At 41.1% G+C, this 16,617-nt stretch overlaps 1 protein-coding gene across 1 annotated transcript; it reads right to left on the bottom strand.

Moving 5' to 3' along the window:
• Positions 1 to 14,330: 14,330 nt before the first annotated feature.
• LOC127812766 (uncharacterized) lies at positions 14,331 to 16,399 on the bottom strand. Its single transcript, XM_052353292.1, has 4 exons — positions 16,271 to 16,399; positions 16,041 to 16,228; positions 15,118 to 15,629; positions 14,331 to 15,013 (listed from the first exon to the last, which is right to left on the bottom strand). Exons 1-4 carry the CDS (start codon positions 16,397 to 16,399, stop codon positions 14,331 to 14,333), a joined length of 1,512 nt encoding a protein of 503 aa, XP_052209252.1.
• Between the last annotated feature and the right edge of the window lie 218 nt (positions 16,400 to 16,617).

Raw genomic sequence — 16,617 nt, forward strand, 5'->3', positions numbered from 1 at the left:
TGACGGGTAGTAACCCGTCACAGATTGTTCGTTTTTATTTTTTTATTTTAAGAATTTTTGTGACAAGTAGAGCCCGTCATAGATCTGTGACGGCTTGTCCTGTCCGTCACAGATTTGTGACAGACTGTTCCCCGTCACAGATCTGTGACGGAACTGCTATCTCGTCACAGATCTGCGACGGGTACCACTCACCCCGTCACTAAAATTCTGTCACGCCCTCTTTAGTGACGGATTTTACCCCGTTACAGAAAAATTTAGTGACGGATTTTATGTTTTTAGTGACGGATTTTTCCGTCACTAAAACTGATTTTTCTTGTAGTGTAAGAGGATATCATCATTCGAGTGAATTTGATTTCAATCGACTCAAGCAATTCTTCATTTGCATATTGTGCTAATTCACTTGAATACTTTTTTTCACAAATCAAGTGGCGGTAAACTGAAATTGAATTTTATAGTTGTTACTTAGAGATGCCAAAAAGGACAGTTTGAACTGCTTGAGCTTTAATTCTTTATTTTTCATGGTTTATTTATGTTCTCATATAATATAATGAGAAATATGTTTATTGGATCATCTGGGCTCAATCTTGGCCCTCTCCTTAGGCCCAATCTCGACACTTTTCTTAGGCTCAATCTGGTCTTCCTTCTGAACCCCACCTTAGCCCAGCGTCAACCTACCACAGCATCATTGCAATCCCACTAGATATCCGCGCAGCAATCCCAGATCATGTCCTCATTAATGGCGAATCCTATCCACATTAATAAGAGTCTTATCGCCACCATACTACTGCTTGGGAACCTCCACCGGCATCGGATAGCCAATCCCATCACTTGCAAATGCAAGACTCATGCACACATGAGGACATCTCCTCCTTTTATATTAACATGCTCTATTCAGAGCCAAGGTATGTTCTGATCCTTGACCTACTGATACACTATTTCTCTTACCCACTCGATCGTTGGAGTGTTTGCAGGTGTCAGCTGCCCCCTGGACGGACCCGTCGCCAGAGCCGGCGCCTCGCATCCGATCGCCCTCTTCGGTCAGGAAGGAATATTTGGCGCCGACCGTGTGACTCGGTAAAACTTACTTACCCCATAAGCTCACAAAAATCCTTTCGAATCAACCTCCCTACTGCCACGCCATGGTGCAAACTATAATCAACCTCCCCGCTGCCAATCGGGGTTATTTGGCTCTTGGGCGGGGGCGTTTCTAGTTCGCACCATGGTGTGGCAGCGGGGAGGTTGATTCGAAAGGTTTTTTGTGAGCTTATGGGGTGGGTCAGTTTTACCGAGCCCCACGGTTGGCGCCAGATGTTACTTTCTGACCAAAGAGGGCGATCAAATGTGGGGCGTTGGCTCTGGCGACGGGTTCGTCCGGGGGGCGGCTAGCACTTGCAAACACTCTGACGGTCAAGTGAGTAAAAGAGATAGTGTATCAGTAGGTCAGGGATCAGAATATATCTTGGCTCTGAAAAGAGCATGTTGATATAGAAGGAGGAGATGTCCTCCTGCATGCATGAGTTTTGCGTTTGCAAATGATGGGACTGGCTATCTGGCGCCAATGTAGGTTCTCGGGCGGTAGCATGGTGGCAACGGGACCCTTATTAATGTAGATGAAATTCACTATCAATGAGAACATGATCTGGGACTGTCGCGCGGATATCCAGTAGGATTACAATGATGCTGTGGCAGGTTGGCGCTGGGCCAAGGTGGGGTCCAGAAGGAAAAGGGCCAGGATTGGGCCTGAGAAAAAGGCCGAGATTGGGTTCGGATGGTCCAGGTTCCTACTTAATCCATGAAAAATAGAGGCTTCAGTTGAGTTTGTAAAAACTATTTATGTGTTGTAGTTGATCCCTTAAAAGCTAATTCTTAGTGGATGTTTTAAATCTTTAATAAGTAATTAAGGTAGTGGACTAAGTTTGTTAGTTGAACAACTATAAATTATTGTGTCTCGCGAATACTTTTTGTATTTTGATGATGTAAATTTTCATTTGCTGTGCATTATTTTTACATATCATAAAATTAGTTCTTTTGTTCTAAGCATAACAATTTTTCAATTCTCATCTCCAATATAAAAGTTTATTTTAAGTGTCACAACTTTCATGTTTACTTTTCAAATATATAAGTTTTCTATGAAACTTGAAGTTTATATTTAGAAAAACGACCTGAATCTTCTTGCTGCCAACACAATTGTTTTTGTTTTCTCTCTTCAAATGCACCTATCTTTTTGTGACTTAAAGATGTCAATGTTGATCCTTTTTTAAATTTCACAAATTTCTAATCACTTCCCAATTTAAAAATACAATAAATTTAATGTCATCATTAAATTTCTCAAACTCACAGCTAACCAATAAATCATAAATATTTTTTTTAAATATAAAATTAATTTATTTTTTAAAATATTGAGATTATACAATGTTCTCATATAATATATATATATATATATTATTCACTAATTTGATTATTATCAGTCAAATCAAAAAAACTGTGAATATATGTAGATTATAAGAAATAAAATTACAAGTTATTATTTTTGTACACTCTTTCGATTTGATTAAATGGTAAATTTCATCGGCGATCCTAGGGGTTATTCTAAATTATATTGACTACCTTTGTGTTTTAAAAAATAACATTAACCTTCTTCGCTATTAAAGAATATCTCGATTTAACAAATTTATTCCTATATTTAAACCCATATTTATTAATTTTCATCATCATCTATGCTATCCATTTTCTCTCTTTTGTTTATGTTATTCTTTATTGTACACTTCACCACTTGCCGTCACTTTTCACTTCATCATTGTTGTTGACTCGATTTTGATCGAAACCTGACTTTGTGCTAGTTTTAGATGGGATAAATATCTCAAATCACCCATGACCTTTGGCCAATTACACCCATTGCCCTTGACATTTCAAAAGTGACACCTATGTCATTTGAAATTAATACAACATGCGAAAAGATTATTTTACCTTTCTATCAAAAATATCTTATCTTTCTTTCTCTTTCACCTATTTCTTAATCTATTATTTATATTAAAATATCATTAATAGTGACACAACGATAGTGCTCAGAATGACAGGTAAATCTTTTCCCTTGTCTTGCTCTCTCTATCTCTCTCCATCTTCCATTTGAATCCATTGACCTAAATCGCTTCTATCTTTATTTATTTTATTCTTAATTTTTTATTTATTTTTTTTCTTTTTTGTTCTTTCTGCACCCCAATAAACTTTTATTTTCTAACAAGCTCGTGATTTCTAAGCAATCTTTCTAATCCTATTTAAATGTTTTTCAAAATTTATCCAACAAGTGCTAATCTCACCCCCATTGACTCTATGAATTGAAATCTTTTTTCTGTAAATAGAATTGAAATCTTTGAAGTCCCCAATTCAGCCTTGTTCTTTTTTGATTTTCTTTGCTTAAAACCTTTGAAGCTTAACTTCTATTTATGCTTGAAGTATTTGTCTAAATCTCTCAAAATCTCCCATATTTAAAGCTTTTTGCTACAAGGAAAAGATAGGTCATCAACAACCATGGTTGACCTTAAGCCTGCCGGCGGTAGTATGGTCGATTGGACATCTTCCCAATTCTTCAATGCTGAATATTTCTTATTCTTTGTAATTTGCAACTTAGGTCGTCCTAAGTTTGTAGAATCTCTCTTATACCTTTCCTATTTGTTCGAATTACACATGAGACCAAAGTGAATATCTAAGTAAATTAAGTGCTTTAGGTTTCTAAAAATTGTGTGTTTTTTTTAATTTTGATTTATGTTACAAAATCCCTAATAAAAAATACCAAAAACACCCTTGCAGTTTCCATTTTATTAAATTCCCTTGACACTAATTTGAGAGATTTTTAGCGTCTCGTTATATTATCGAATTTTCTTCACGTGTCTATAAATTATTAAAATATTCCTAAAAATTTTTATTTCTTGGATAAATTATGAAAATGTCTTTGAAAAAGGTTACAATTACTGTGGTATCCTTAAGACGAGTCCAAAATTACTTAAATACCCCTTAGGTCATTTCTTGAAAAATTCTCATTTCTTTCAAGATTTTCCAAAAGTCTTGGCGTATTACACTTTTGCTATAGTGTTAGATATGGTGATTACTTGACAATATACTGTATTTTTTTTTTTATGCTTATCTTGTTTAGTTGCACCATCCATCTTTACTTATACGTGAAAATGACAAATATAATATTTCAAAGTCTACTCACCCTATGTTGGCAAGTGGGAGATGCTGGTATTTGGGTTGTGTTATAGAAATAGACTTATTAGGTTGTGTGGAAATAGAAATGATACAAAATAAAAATGAGGAAAAGTTATTTTTCAAAAAGGTAAGAAATAGAAATGCATAAATAAAAAAAAATATAATTTTTTTTGTAAATATAATTTTTAATATAAAAAATTATAAAAAAAATAGTTATTTAATTTAAAAACACACATAAATTTCATAATATATTCAAACAAATTTTGAAAATAAATTTTAAAAAAAATTAAGAAGTTTGAATTAAAGACAAAAAATCTCATTTCTATTCGTGGATGAAAATGCGTTTTTAAATCATAAATACATTTTTAATTTTTTTTAATATTATAAAATGATCATAAATTTTTTTAAAGTTATAAAATAACCTAAAAACTTTTATTGATATTTTAAGAATAAAAATATTTTAAAAACACTAAAATCGACGCTGTCAAAACGTTTTCGTACATCATAAGATAATTGTACTGACAATTCGTTCGCATGGATGGTAATTTTATTTTATTAATAGATTTTATGAATTATTTATAACCTCGTAGATGATGAATACACCAGGGGATTTGTTTATTTATATAAGATATGGGAATTGGAAATTGTCTAATCGTTATTTTTTCACATTTTAAAGATAAGAAATTGTGTCACACATTCAGTGTGTGCGCTATGCCAATATAAATTAAAAAAATGAATTTGACATTTTAAGTTTAAAATTTTTATTTTTCAAATAATATTTTTATAATAATAAATTTAAATATAATAATATAATTAATTTCAAATTAGTTTTAAATTTAATCAAAGCGAGGAAAATGCAAATCTTATTTGCAATTTCATAATGAACCATACTATTGGTATTTCTCATGTTATATCTTGAGTTACACAATGTACATAAAATAATAAAAATACTCTTTACGTCTCACCGGCTCGTGCCATCTTATTGCGTTAGGTGATGGATACTTTAGTCATGTACCTCACCATTTCACGTCACCTCACCATATGAGGGATATTTTTATCATTTTATATATATTATGTAGTTTAAGATGTAACCTAAGAAATACCAATAACATTTTTTTTTCATAATACATGTTCGCTTTTATGAAATAAAAACATGATAAAACAAGCTGGGAAATTTGCAAAAATAATACTCTCGATAAGAAACTTTGTAAAAATATGACACTTTAAAAATCTTTGCAAAAGTAAGACTTTTGAATGCATATTGGACAAAAATATCCTCACTTTTCAGTTAACTCTTTCTGTGTTCTTTTTTTTTTTTTCAATAAATCTTTCCTTCTCTCTCTATTACTCTCTATATATAAGGTATATATATATATTCACTTATCATTTTTTTTCTTTTACCACTATCTGTAACCTAAATATATGTGTATATATTATTCATGTTCAATGATTGGATTAAAGAGATATAGGTCTCCTTCCTTCTCTCTCCATTGTGTATATATATATATATATATATATTACACATGTACTGTGTGTATTTGCATTGATGGGAAAGGAGAAGAGACAGATGACGGCCATGTACAGGAAAATGAGAAAAGCGACCAAAGCGAGGCCATGCCATCGCTGATTGCTATCGTGACCGATATTTCACTACGATCGTTTCAGTTTCTCGTCGTGGCCATGACAGATATCTTTAACAAATATTTATTAAAATATCAAAAAATTATCAAAATATTTTATTTTTTATTAGTGGTTAAGTCCAATTATGCATTAAAAATTTATCAAAATATTCTTGTGTATAAACCCTTTATTTGTCTTATTTATTATTAAAATAATCGAATTGAATGTAATTAACTGAGGTTGTTCTAAGTAAATGGTGCCTTAATAACCACTCCATTCACAATTATTGTTTCCTTCAATTCTCATTTACAGAATAAAGCCTTAATAACCTTTATTATTTCATTCGATTTTCATTTACAGTTATTGTCCAAATATATCAGTTATTGATGGATATCGGTTTAACGATATCGATTCAACAATATCAATTATTGATAGATATCTAATGTAAATATCAGTTCAATGATATCGGTTATTGATAGATATTGATTCAAATATATTGGTTGCAGATTTTTGTCGTAGAATATGGTTGTCCAAATATATTAGTTGTAGATATTTGTTATATACATTGATTGTAGTAGATATCGGTTGATTAAATATATATCAATAATAACAAAAATTGCACAGAAACATGAAATGGTTTATATTATAAAGTTAGAGTGTCCCATAAAAGTGAAGAACAAGTTGCAGAATATCTATCAATAACTGATATCGTTAAACTGATATCTATCAATAACCGATATCGTTGAATCGATATGTACACCAGATATCTATCAATAATCGATATCGGTGAACCGATATCTACATCAGATATTTATCAATAATCGATATCGGTGAACCGATATCTACATCAGATATCTATCAATAACCGATATTGTTGAACCAATATCTATCAATAATTGATATCGTTAAACCGATATCTATCAATAACTAATATTGTTGAACCGATATCTACATCAGATATCTATCAATAACCGTTATCTAAAACTGTTATATTTGGACAATAACTGTAAATGAGAATCGAATGAAACAATAAAGGTTATTAAGGCTTTATTCCGTAAATGAGAATCGAAGAAAACAATAACTATGAATGGAGTGGTTATTAAGGCACCATTTACTTAGAACAATTTCAGTTAACTACGTTCAATTCCATTATTTTTATAATAAATAAGACAGATGAAAGGTTTATATACAATAATATTTTGATAAATTTTTAATACATAACTGGACTTAACCACTAATAAAACATAAAATATTTTGATAAATTTTTGATATTTTAATAGATATCTATTACGAATATCCTTAACAGTTTGCTAAAGATATCTGTCATGACCACGACAAGAAACTGAAACAACTGTAGTGAAATATCGGTCACGAACGCAATCAGCGATGTCATGGCCCCATTGCGGTCGCTTTTCTTCTTTTGTTGTACATGGTTGTCATTTGTCTCTTCTCCTCTCCCCATCAACACAAATACATACAATACATGTATAATACATATATACACAATGGAAAGAGAAAAAGAGATACCCACATCTCTTAATTCAATGGTTGAACATGAACAATATATACATGATGATGGTTTTTGGGACCGACCACCACGTGCCACCTCTGTGAATGGATATCGGGAATCAAACCTCGGACTTGGCGATGTCGGACCTCGGTGATAGAGCCTGTAAGATAACGGTGTGGTGGGGCTAGGGTCCCCCGGGGTGGACTCCGACGCTCAAATCAGTAGAATAAATGCAAGTAGTAATAATTGTGAGAGCTATAGAGCTTGGTCATACCTGGTGAGGACTCTTGTCTTTTATATGCAGACCCGTTATGGTGTACCCGAGATAAACCCGTGATGAGCGGGGGCACGACTCCCGAGAATCTCGGGTCAAGTTGGAACGGGTCTTGCAGCCCGGCCCAAATTTTTCAGGCTCCGCTCCGGATTGTAGACTTGCCACGTGTCAGTCTCTCAAGCGATCCACGTGGCGAGTAAGACTATTAGCGCGTAGGGGTATTTTGATAATTTTAGGTGGTGCCACATCACTTGCCCTCCACTCCTTGAGCCGAGTTGAGAATCTTGATGGGTCGAGGAGTAGCTTAATTTCTGAGATTATTTGATCGTAAATTTTCTCTAAGACACATAAGGGTGTTTTTGAACATGAGATTAATGCTTAACAACCTCATTTATTATCTTGAAATTACAAGGGGTCTTTGGTTGGAGGGAAACATTTGTTGTTTTGAATTTTTAAGGGGTGTTTGGTTGGAGGTCTTGGGCCTCTCTATATAAGCCCTAAGGCCCCACCCCACACTCATTTTTAAGGGGTGTTTGGTTGGAGGTCTTAAGCCCCTCTATATAAGCCCTAAGACCCCACTCCACACTCATCAATTCAAGACAAGCTCTCAATTCCTTGAGGTTAGTCTTTCCTTCCCTCATTTGCTTTGATTTTTTTTTTTTAACTTTTACTGCTTGTCTTTTTCTCCTTTGATTTTTTTTTTTTTTAAAAAGGTCATCTTCTTCCTCGGCCAAGCCGAGCAGCCTCGGTCGCGGCTAAGCCGGCCTGGCCAGGCCTCGGCTCGGCCCGGCCCCGCCAGATCTTGGCGGGGCCGAGCTCCTCGGCCATGGAAGTCCCCTAGGGAGCCCCTTTCAGCTTTTTTTTTTATTACATATATATATATATATAAATGGGTGAGCATTGGGCTTTTCGCCCTCCCATTATTATTATTATTATTATTATTATTATTATTATTATTATTATTATTATTATTATTATTTTGTTAATAATAACAAAATAGGCTTCAAAATAAGGTTTAACTTGACTAACCCGTTTCTTTGGCATTTCTTTGTTGCAGGCGTAGTTTGAAATTTCTCAACCTAAACCGTGCTTGCTGAGCTCCCTTAGACTCGAGCCCAGTTGTGGTTTTTCTTCCCTAATCTTTGCCTTCATTCTCCTGGTCAGTGATCTCTTCTTGGCTATTTTTATTCGTAATTTTAGCATGTCTTCTTCCTCTTATTCCTCTGAGTCTGAAGCCTCCAGAACTAGTTCTAGTAATGAGGAATCGAATATCGAGTTATCCAGTCCCTCCCATGGCCCCCTTCGTAGGCCTGAGAAACTTAGGCGGCCCGAAAGAGTTTCACCTCATTCCTCTTCGGAGTCCCATGTGAGTAGTGATCCCAACTTATAAAACTTACCCGAGGATCTGACCATGAACCACTCTACCATAACCGAGAGAGAGCTGTTTCCCCTCCTCAGAAAATATCACCTTATTCATGATGAGTATTGGTACAGTGAACCCCGAGGTCTAAGGGCTCACCAGGCCCCCCATGGTTGTATCACCGTGTACGAGCAAGCCCTCGTTGCCGGTCTTAGGTTTCCCCTTGCGGCCCCCGTAGTTGAGGTGTTCTCTATCGTGGGGTTATGTCCCTCTCAACTGACTCCCAATGGCTGGAGATGCCTAGTTACCTTCATTCTCTGTTGTCGAGCTCGAGACATTGAGCCTACTGCTCAACTATTCTTTAAGATGTTCAAGGTAATCCCCATTAGTAAAATCGAACCTTGATTCGCCTTCTCTCCCCTCAACCAGCGTCAGTTCGTAGTTAATAACCCCACCTCGGTAAAACGATGGAAGAGTAGATTTTTCTTTGCTGGCTTGAAAGACGGAGGGCGAGCTTCATAATATGCAGATCTTGAGGGAGCTGAACCCCATCAGTGCTCGGGCCTTGATCTGTGACCGTACCTTGTACTTGGGGGGTTTATCCACTTACACTTGTCTCGAGCCCGGTGTTACTTTGGGTAGTCATTTTCTCTTATTTTCATACTTTTTGACTTGTTATTTTTCTTGCCACTGATATCTTGCCTATGCCTTTGTAGTTGAGATGGTGAGTACCGCTTTCATATGGGGAAGAACAAACGAAGACCCGCAGAGGATGAGGGCGCCCCTGCTCCCACGAAGGGAAAGGCCGCCTTGGATCCCCCTTCAACTGAGGTAGGGGAGCCTAGCCGCACTAGGAGGAAGAGGACTTCCCAGCCTCCGAGACAGCCCATGCCCGCCCCCGAGTCCCCCCCACATTATCCAGACTATATTCACGACCTTAGTCGACATAGTCAGGTGGCGAGACACATGATTCACCACTTCGCCACCCCCGCCGACCGTCAAATGCTGGCTGAAAAGTCCTTGGAGGCAGTGGAAGCCGTCTTGTGCAAGTATTTGGCCCAGGTAATCCCCTCTACTTTATCAACATCTTTCTGCCCTAGCTATGTTGCCCTTACTTGTCTTGTTCATTATAGGTGGTTACGCTAGTTTCAGACTTTTCTGGACGCTTTTCCCAAACTTCCCGAAAGACCTTGGAGCTGGACACACAGTTGCAAGAGAGGGACGAATTACTAGAGGAAGAACCTGGATGAGTTGTCCTCCGAGCGGCAATCCTTGGACCAGCGTATTCAAGAACTTGAGGCAGAGCTATCCCGGGTGGGCTCAAAGTTATCCCAAGAGAACTCAGTCATTCGTAAGTACGAGCGCAAGTATGCCGAGCCCATCAAACTTCTTGAGGTGGAGGAGTTCATCCAGTAGAACTTGCAGGAAGCTTAGACTAAGGGATTTCAAGCCCATGCGACTGAGGTGCTCTAAGCTCATCCAGACTTGGACATGTTCAATGTTCGGTCCGTTGAAGAAATTGTGGCCGAGATGGAGGACTCGGAGATGGCCGACAACAACGATGCTCCGCCTGATGCTTGGGTTTTTTCTTCTTTTCCTAGCTAGGGTTTTTTATACTTCATCATGTATTGGACTATCGTACTTTTATACAATGCCATTCCATTTTGACTACTCATTTCTTGATTGTGGATATATGGGCCAAGACTAGTTGAACCTCGATCCATTGCATAGTTGAAGAGGGCTAATCCGACCCTTGGTTCTCCCTAAGTCGATAAATAGGAGGGTGTTATGCTATAACTTTTCCTTGGCCATTAGTCCGCCCTTGGGAACAACATAGGGCTCATGACCCTTGGATTTTAGCCCCTCCCTCGTGGAGAAGGGTGTTGGGCTAGAGATTTTCTGGGGCCATTAGTCCACCTTTGAGGATGGTCTAGGGGTTGTGACCCTTAGATTTTTCTTTGGCGAAGTGTTGTCTTTTTTGAAATTGCTATTAGATGGAAAGGATTCGAAGTCTTGCCATTAGTCATAAAAAGCGTACAAAAAGGTTCAGGGAATTCCCTTGCTCATTGATAAAACTTCCTTAAGTTTTGCACATTCTAAGTATGCTTTAAGGGCTTGCCTTCCATGTCTTCTAGTCGATATGCCCCCGGACTTAAAGATTTCACTACTCAGTACGGTCCTTTCCAGTTCGGAGTTAGTTTATTCGTATCCCGAGGATGACTCACGTCGAACTGTCGCAACACAAGATCTCCTGGCATGAAACTCCTAGCGTGGACTCGTCGATTGTAGTACCTGACAATGCGCTGGTTATACACGGCTTGTCGAATTCGCTCCAGGTCTCGGAGCTCATCCATCATATCCAAGTTGCACCTTAGCCCTTGCTCGTTAACCTCTGGATCAAAATGCTCCACTCGGTAACTCATCACCCCAATCTCAACCGGGATAAGAGCCTTCGAGCCATAACACAATGTAAAAGGGCATTCTCCTGTAGCTGTTTGCGATGTGGTTTGATAGGACCATAGTATATTGGGGAGCTCATCTACCCATCGGCCGTCTACCTTCTCAACTCGAGCTCGGAGTCCTTGCAGAATGGTCCTATTTGTCAGCTCTACTTGCCCATTAGCTTGAGGATGGGCCACCGAGGTAAAATGTTACTTAATCCCCAACTCGCGGCACCATTCTTGCACTGATCGGTCCTCGAATATGGTGCCATTATCCGTTATTATCACCCTTGGAATACCGAACCGGCAGATGATGGATTTCCAGAGGAATTGCTTTACCCTCTAGCCTGTAATAGTTGCCAAAGGCTCGGCCTCCATCCACTTAGTAAAGTAGTCGATGGCCACTATCAGGTACTTGTTCTGTCCAGCCGCTAGCGGGAAGGGCTCGAGGATATCCACTCCCTACCTGGCAAATGGACAAGGCGAAGCCAGATGGGTGAGTTCAGCTGCCGGGGTATGAACTAGGTTGGAAGTTCTTTGGCATCTCTCATAGGTCCGGACCAACTGCACAGCGTCGCTCATCATTGTTGGCCAATAATACCCCTGCCGAAGTGCCTTATTGGAAAGAGACCGAGCTTCGATGTGACTGCCGCAAATCCCCTCGTGGATTTCCCTTAAGATGTAGTCGGCCTCGATGGGCCCAACGCATTTCAGCAGCGGCTGAGTGAAGGATTTCTTATAAAGGTCTGATCCGATCAGAAGAAACTTGGCAGCCTGATGCTTGAGTTTTCGATTCTCTTGTTCCTCATCTGGTAGCCATCCATTTGTTAGATGTGCTACAATCGGATCCATCTAATTTTCTACCCCTTCTACGCAAAGCTGCTTCGCTTCTGTCTCTATGCTCTTATGGGGCAATGACTCCATGTAGATAGCTCGGGAATTCCTGGGGAAGGAAGAAGTAGCTATCCTCGAGAGAGCATCCGCCACTGCATTCTGCGCACGTGGGACATGATTGATTTTCATCGCTTGAAACCGTGCCATAAGATCCTTGGCTATTGTCAAGTATTGGGCCATGGCGTCCTCTCGAGCCTCAAACTCCCCTGTGACCTGTTGCACAATTAAGTTTGAGTCAGAATTATACCTCTAAATCCCTGACTCCCATTTGTTCCGTTAGTTTGAGCCCGGCAATGAGCGCCTCATACTCAGCCTCATTGTTAGAGGCATTGAACTTGAAGTAGAGGGTATATGGCCAAACCTGTCCATCGGGGCCCTGGAGCAATAATCCAGCACCACTACCTCTGACACTGGAGCTGCCATCCACAGAGAGAGCCCTCCACTAGTAGGGTGCCCCCCATGATAAAGTCAGCAAGGGCCTGTGCCTTTATGGTCGGCCGAGGTCGATAGTCAATGTCGAAAGCACTTAGCTCCACCGCCCACTTGAGCATCCTCCCCGACAAGTCCAGCTTTCCCAACACATGCCTCAATGGCTGACTTGATAGGACAATAATATTGTGTGCCTCAAAGTAAGGCCTCAACTTTTGAGCGGAGATGACTAGGGCATAGTAGACCGACCAATCTCTTGGTCACATACTAGACCGACTTTTAAACTTTGTCCTCCTCCCGTACCAAAATTGAACTGACGGCCTCATCCGAGGCTACCAGATAAATGTATAGCGACTCTCCCGACTGTGGCTTAGCTAGGATTGGGGGGGAGACTAAACACTGTTTCAGCTGCTCAAACGCCTCTTGGCATTCCTCTGTCCATGCAAAATTCTGGACTCGAGTCAAGGCCTTAAAAAATGGCAAGTGCCTTTCCGCAAATCTTGCCAAGAACCTCCCTAATGCCGCTATCATCCCGGTTAGTCTCTACACCTCCTTGATACTACGAGGAGGAGGCATCTCGAGAATGACTTTTATCTTCGAGGGATTAGCCTCAATCCCCCGATAATGCACCATGAACCCCAAGAATTTACCAGCTGTCACCCCGAATGCACACTTAGCTGGGTTGAGCTTCATCTGATACTGGCGCAAGGTCTGGAGGCACTCCTCCAAGTCTTCTACATGCTCCTCAGCCAAGAGACTCTTGACCAACATATCATCAACGTAAGCCTCCATGTTTCGACCGAGCTGAGCCTTGAATAGCTTGTTGATTAACCTCTGATATGTAGCTCCGGCGTTCTTCAACCCAAAGGGCATGACTCGATAATAATATGTGGCCTTATTTGTGATGAAGGCAGTCTTTTCCTGATCCTCAGGGTGTAATGGGATTTGGTGGTACCCCTGGAATGCATCAAAGAAACTCATCAACTGACATCTCGCTGTTCCGTCAATCAACGCGTCGATCCTAGGCCGAGGGTAACTGTCTTTCGGGTAGGCCTTTTTAAGATCTTTAAAATCAATACAAAGCCTTCATTTTCCCGACCCCTTAGAAACAAGGACCAAGTTGGCTAACCATTCTGGATAATCGACCTCTCGAATATGATTAGCCTCCATAAGCTTTTCCACCTCAGCCTCTATAGCTTTAGCCCACTCTGGGGAAAACTTCCTCTTCCTTTGCCTCACCGGCACGCAATCAGGGTAGAGCCCCAAGCGATGGGTCATGACAGCCGGGTCTATCCCTGACATATCCAGTGTAGACCAAGCAAACACATTTTGATACTGGCGCAAGAATGAAAGGACCTCGGACTGCAAGGGCTCCTGTAACTTGGAACTGATCCGCACTGTCCGATTGGGCTCTTCCCCAAGGAAGACTTCCTCGAGCTCGTCCACCGGCTCTGAGGTCTTAGGCTCCTCTGGACCTTCCAAGATGAAACTAGCAACCACCATGGGAGAAGCGACGGAACTCTGTCCCTCCCCCCTTACCGATCTCTGACCTACTCATATACTTGGGGCTTTCCCCTGTTCTGTCTTCATCTGGCCCTAACTGTCTTGAGGGACAGCATCCTGGTTCAATCTTGAGTTTGACTCTGACCCCTTGGCAATAGTGGCACTCAAAGAGGCTACATAGCAATCCCTAGCTTGCCGTTGGTCTCCTCTTACCTTGCCAATCCCTCCCGGAGTAGGGAATTTCAACACCATGGGATACGTGCTCGATATCGCCCTCAGAGCACTAAGCCCAGACCTTCCAAGGATCATATTGTATGCCGAGGGCACATCAGCAACCAAAAAATCCAATGTCACTTGGGATTTATGAGAGCCACTACCGACCGTCAGGGGTAGCCGGATCAACCCCTTGAAATGAATCACCATTCCATCAAAACCCACTAATGGGACACGGACTGGCCTCAGTTGATCAAGAGTGAACCCCACCCCTAGGAACCCTCTCTTGTAAAGAATCTCCAAAAAGCTACTCGGGTCTACGAGGATTCGCCTCATCTCCCACTCTCTTACTGGAGCAGTGATCACCAACAGATCTGAATAGTTGGGGTAGCCCGGAAGGTCCTCTTCGGAGAATGTGATGACCACCTTCTCATTACCACGCTCTTGGGAGCAATTGAGTGAGACCCTGGAACTATTCCCACCGCCAACGTGTACAAGATAAACTTCTGTCCTCCTTCCTTGGCGGGCTGTTTTCCTTTTCTCCGGGGCGGTGTTCGACTTTGCTCTCGAAAGCGATCATGAGTAGGAAACCTCATTCTTTGCTCCGGTTGGGATTCTACCCTGCCCGAGCTCACACCTCATCGACTAATGAAATCCCGGAGGTAACCCCGGTTGATAAGCTCTTGTATCTCTTCTTTCAATTGGATGCAGTCCTCTGTCTCGTGGCCGTGGTCGAAGCGATAATACTTCTTTTTGCTTTGAGTGTTAGGTGGAGACTTCAGTGGGGGAGGACGTCGCAAGTAATTCTTGTCCTCCAGTGCCAAGAGTATCTCTGCTCGACTAGCATTGAAGGGAGTGTATCTCACCGGGCTTCCCCGTGCACCCCCAAAACCCGGACAATCTAGAGCTCGGAAGGGGCGGTAGTCCGTCTTCTGTTCCACCATCGGCTTTTTCTTCTCCTTCTCTCTTTCTTTCTTATCAGGATGTTCAGCCCTCTTCACCTTTATCACCTCTTCAGCATTGATGTACTTGTTAGCCCGTGTAAGGGCTTCTGTGAAAGTACGAGGTGGAGTCTTAGCCAAGGACTGAGCGAATGGTCCAGCCCTCAAGCCATTCTGGAGTGCCACCATTGCGATCCGTTGATTGAACTCGTCAATGCTCAACGCCTCCTCATTGAACCTAGCCACGAAATCCCTTAGGGATTCACCCTAGTTTTGCTTGATGTTCACCAGAGCCATGGAAGACTTCCGATGGCGCTTCAAGGGAGCATAATGGGCTAGGAAGTAGGTATTTAGCTCTTCCCAGCTGTTGATGGAACGATGGGGAAGACAGGAGTACCAAGTCCGGGCATGACCTCCCAAGGTAGCTGAAAATGCCCGACACCACATCACGTTGGACCCCGATTGCACCAACATGTGAGAGGAGAAAAATTCTATGTGATCATAGGGGTCTGTGCTTCTGTTAGAGAGCTTGATGGATGGGATACGAAACCTTTCTGGTGGAACCTCCGACATGATAACCTTGCTCAAGGGTTGGTTAGAGCCAATGTGGGGTAGCTCTTCCTTTCCTTTTTTGAGTTCCTGGACTTGCCTATCTAGGAAACGCAATCGTCTCTCCTGCGAAGTCCCTTCTTCTCGTGAGGGGGAAGAAGTAGATCCTGCCGCCTCAGAATGGTGGATTTCCTGGCTCGACTGGCCGGATTGACGAGGTTCCCGAGTAGGAGAAGACGACTGGTGCTCTGCCCTCTGAGAGGGCACGTGTGGACGATGTTGCTCATTCTGGTGTAAATAACCAGTCAACAACTTTGTTAACTGTTAGACCTGATTCTCCAGCCTGGTGAGTCGATCATCCGGCATTGGATTGGCCGGATGTGGAGGATTCTCCCCTTGCAGTGGGGCCTCTAGATTGACATCAGCCTGGTTATGAGTCACATCTCTTCTGGGAGCCATGTAGTTAGTTATGGCAAGAAGTGAAAGTCGTTGACACTTGTGAAAAATCCGAGGTCCGAGGTGAGGAGTTGAAGTCCGAAGCGTGAGGCAGGGAAAGAAGAGTAAGCTGGCGAGTTTGGACGTCGGCCCCACGATGGGCGCTAAATGATGATGGTTTTTGGGACCGACCATCACGTGCCACATCTGCGAATGAATCTCGGGAATCGAACCTCAGACTT

Source organism: Diospyros lotus, chromosome 11 (assembly GCF_014633365.1).
Source record: "Diospyros lotus cultivar Yz01 chromosome 11, ASM1463336v1, whole genome shotgun sequence".
Taxonomy (NCBI): Eukaryota; Viridiplantae; Streptophyta; class Magnoliopsida; order Ericales; family Ebenaceae; genus Diospyros; species Diospyros lotus.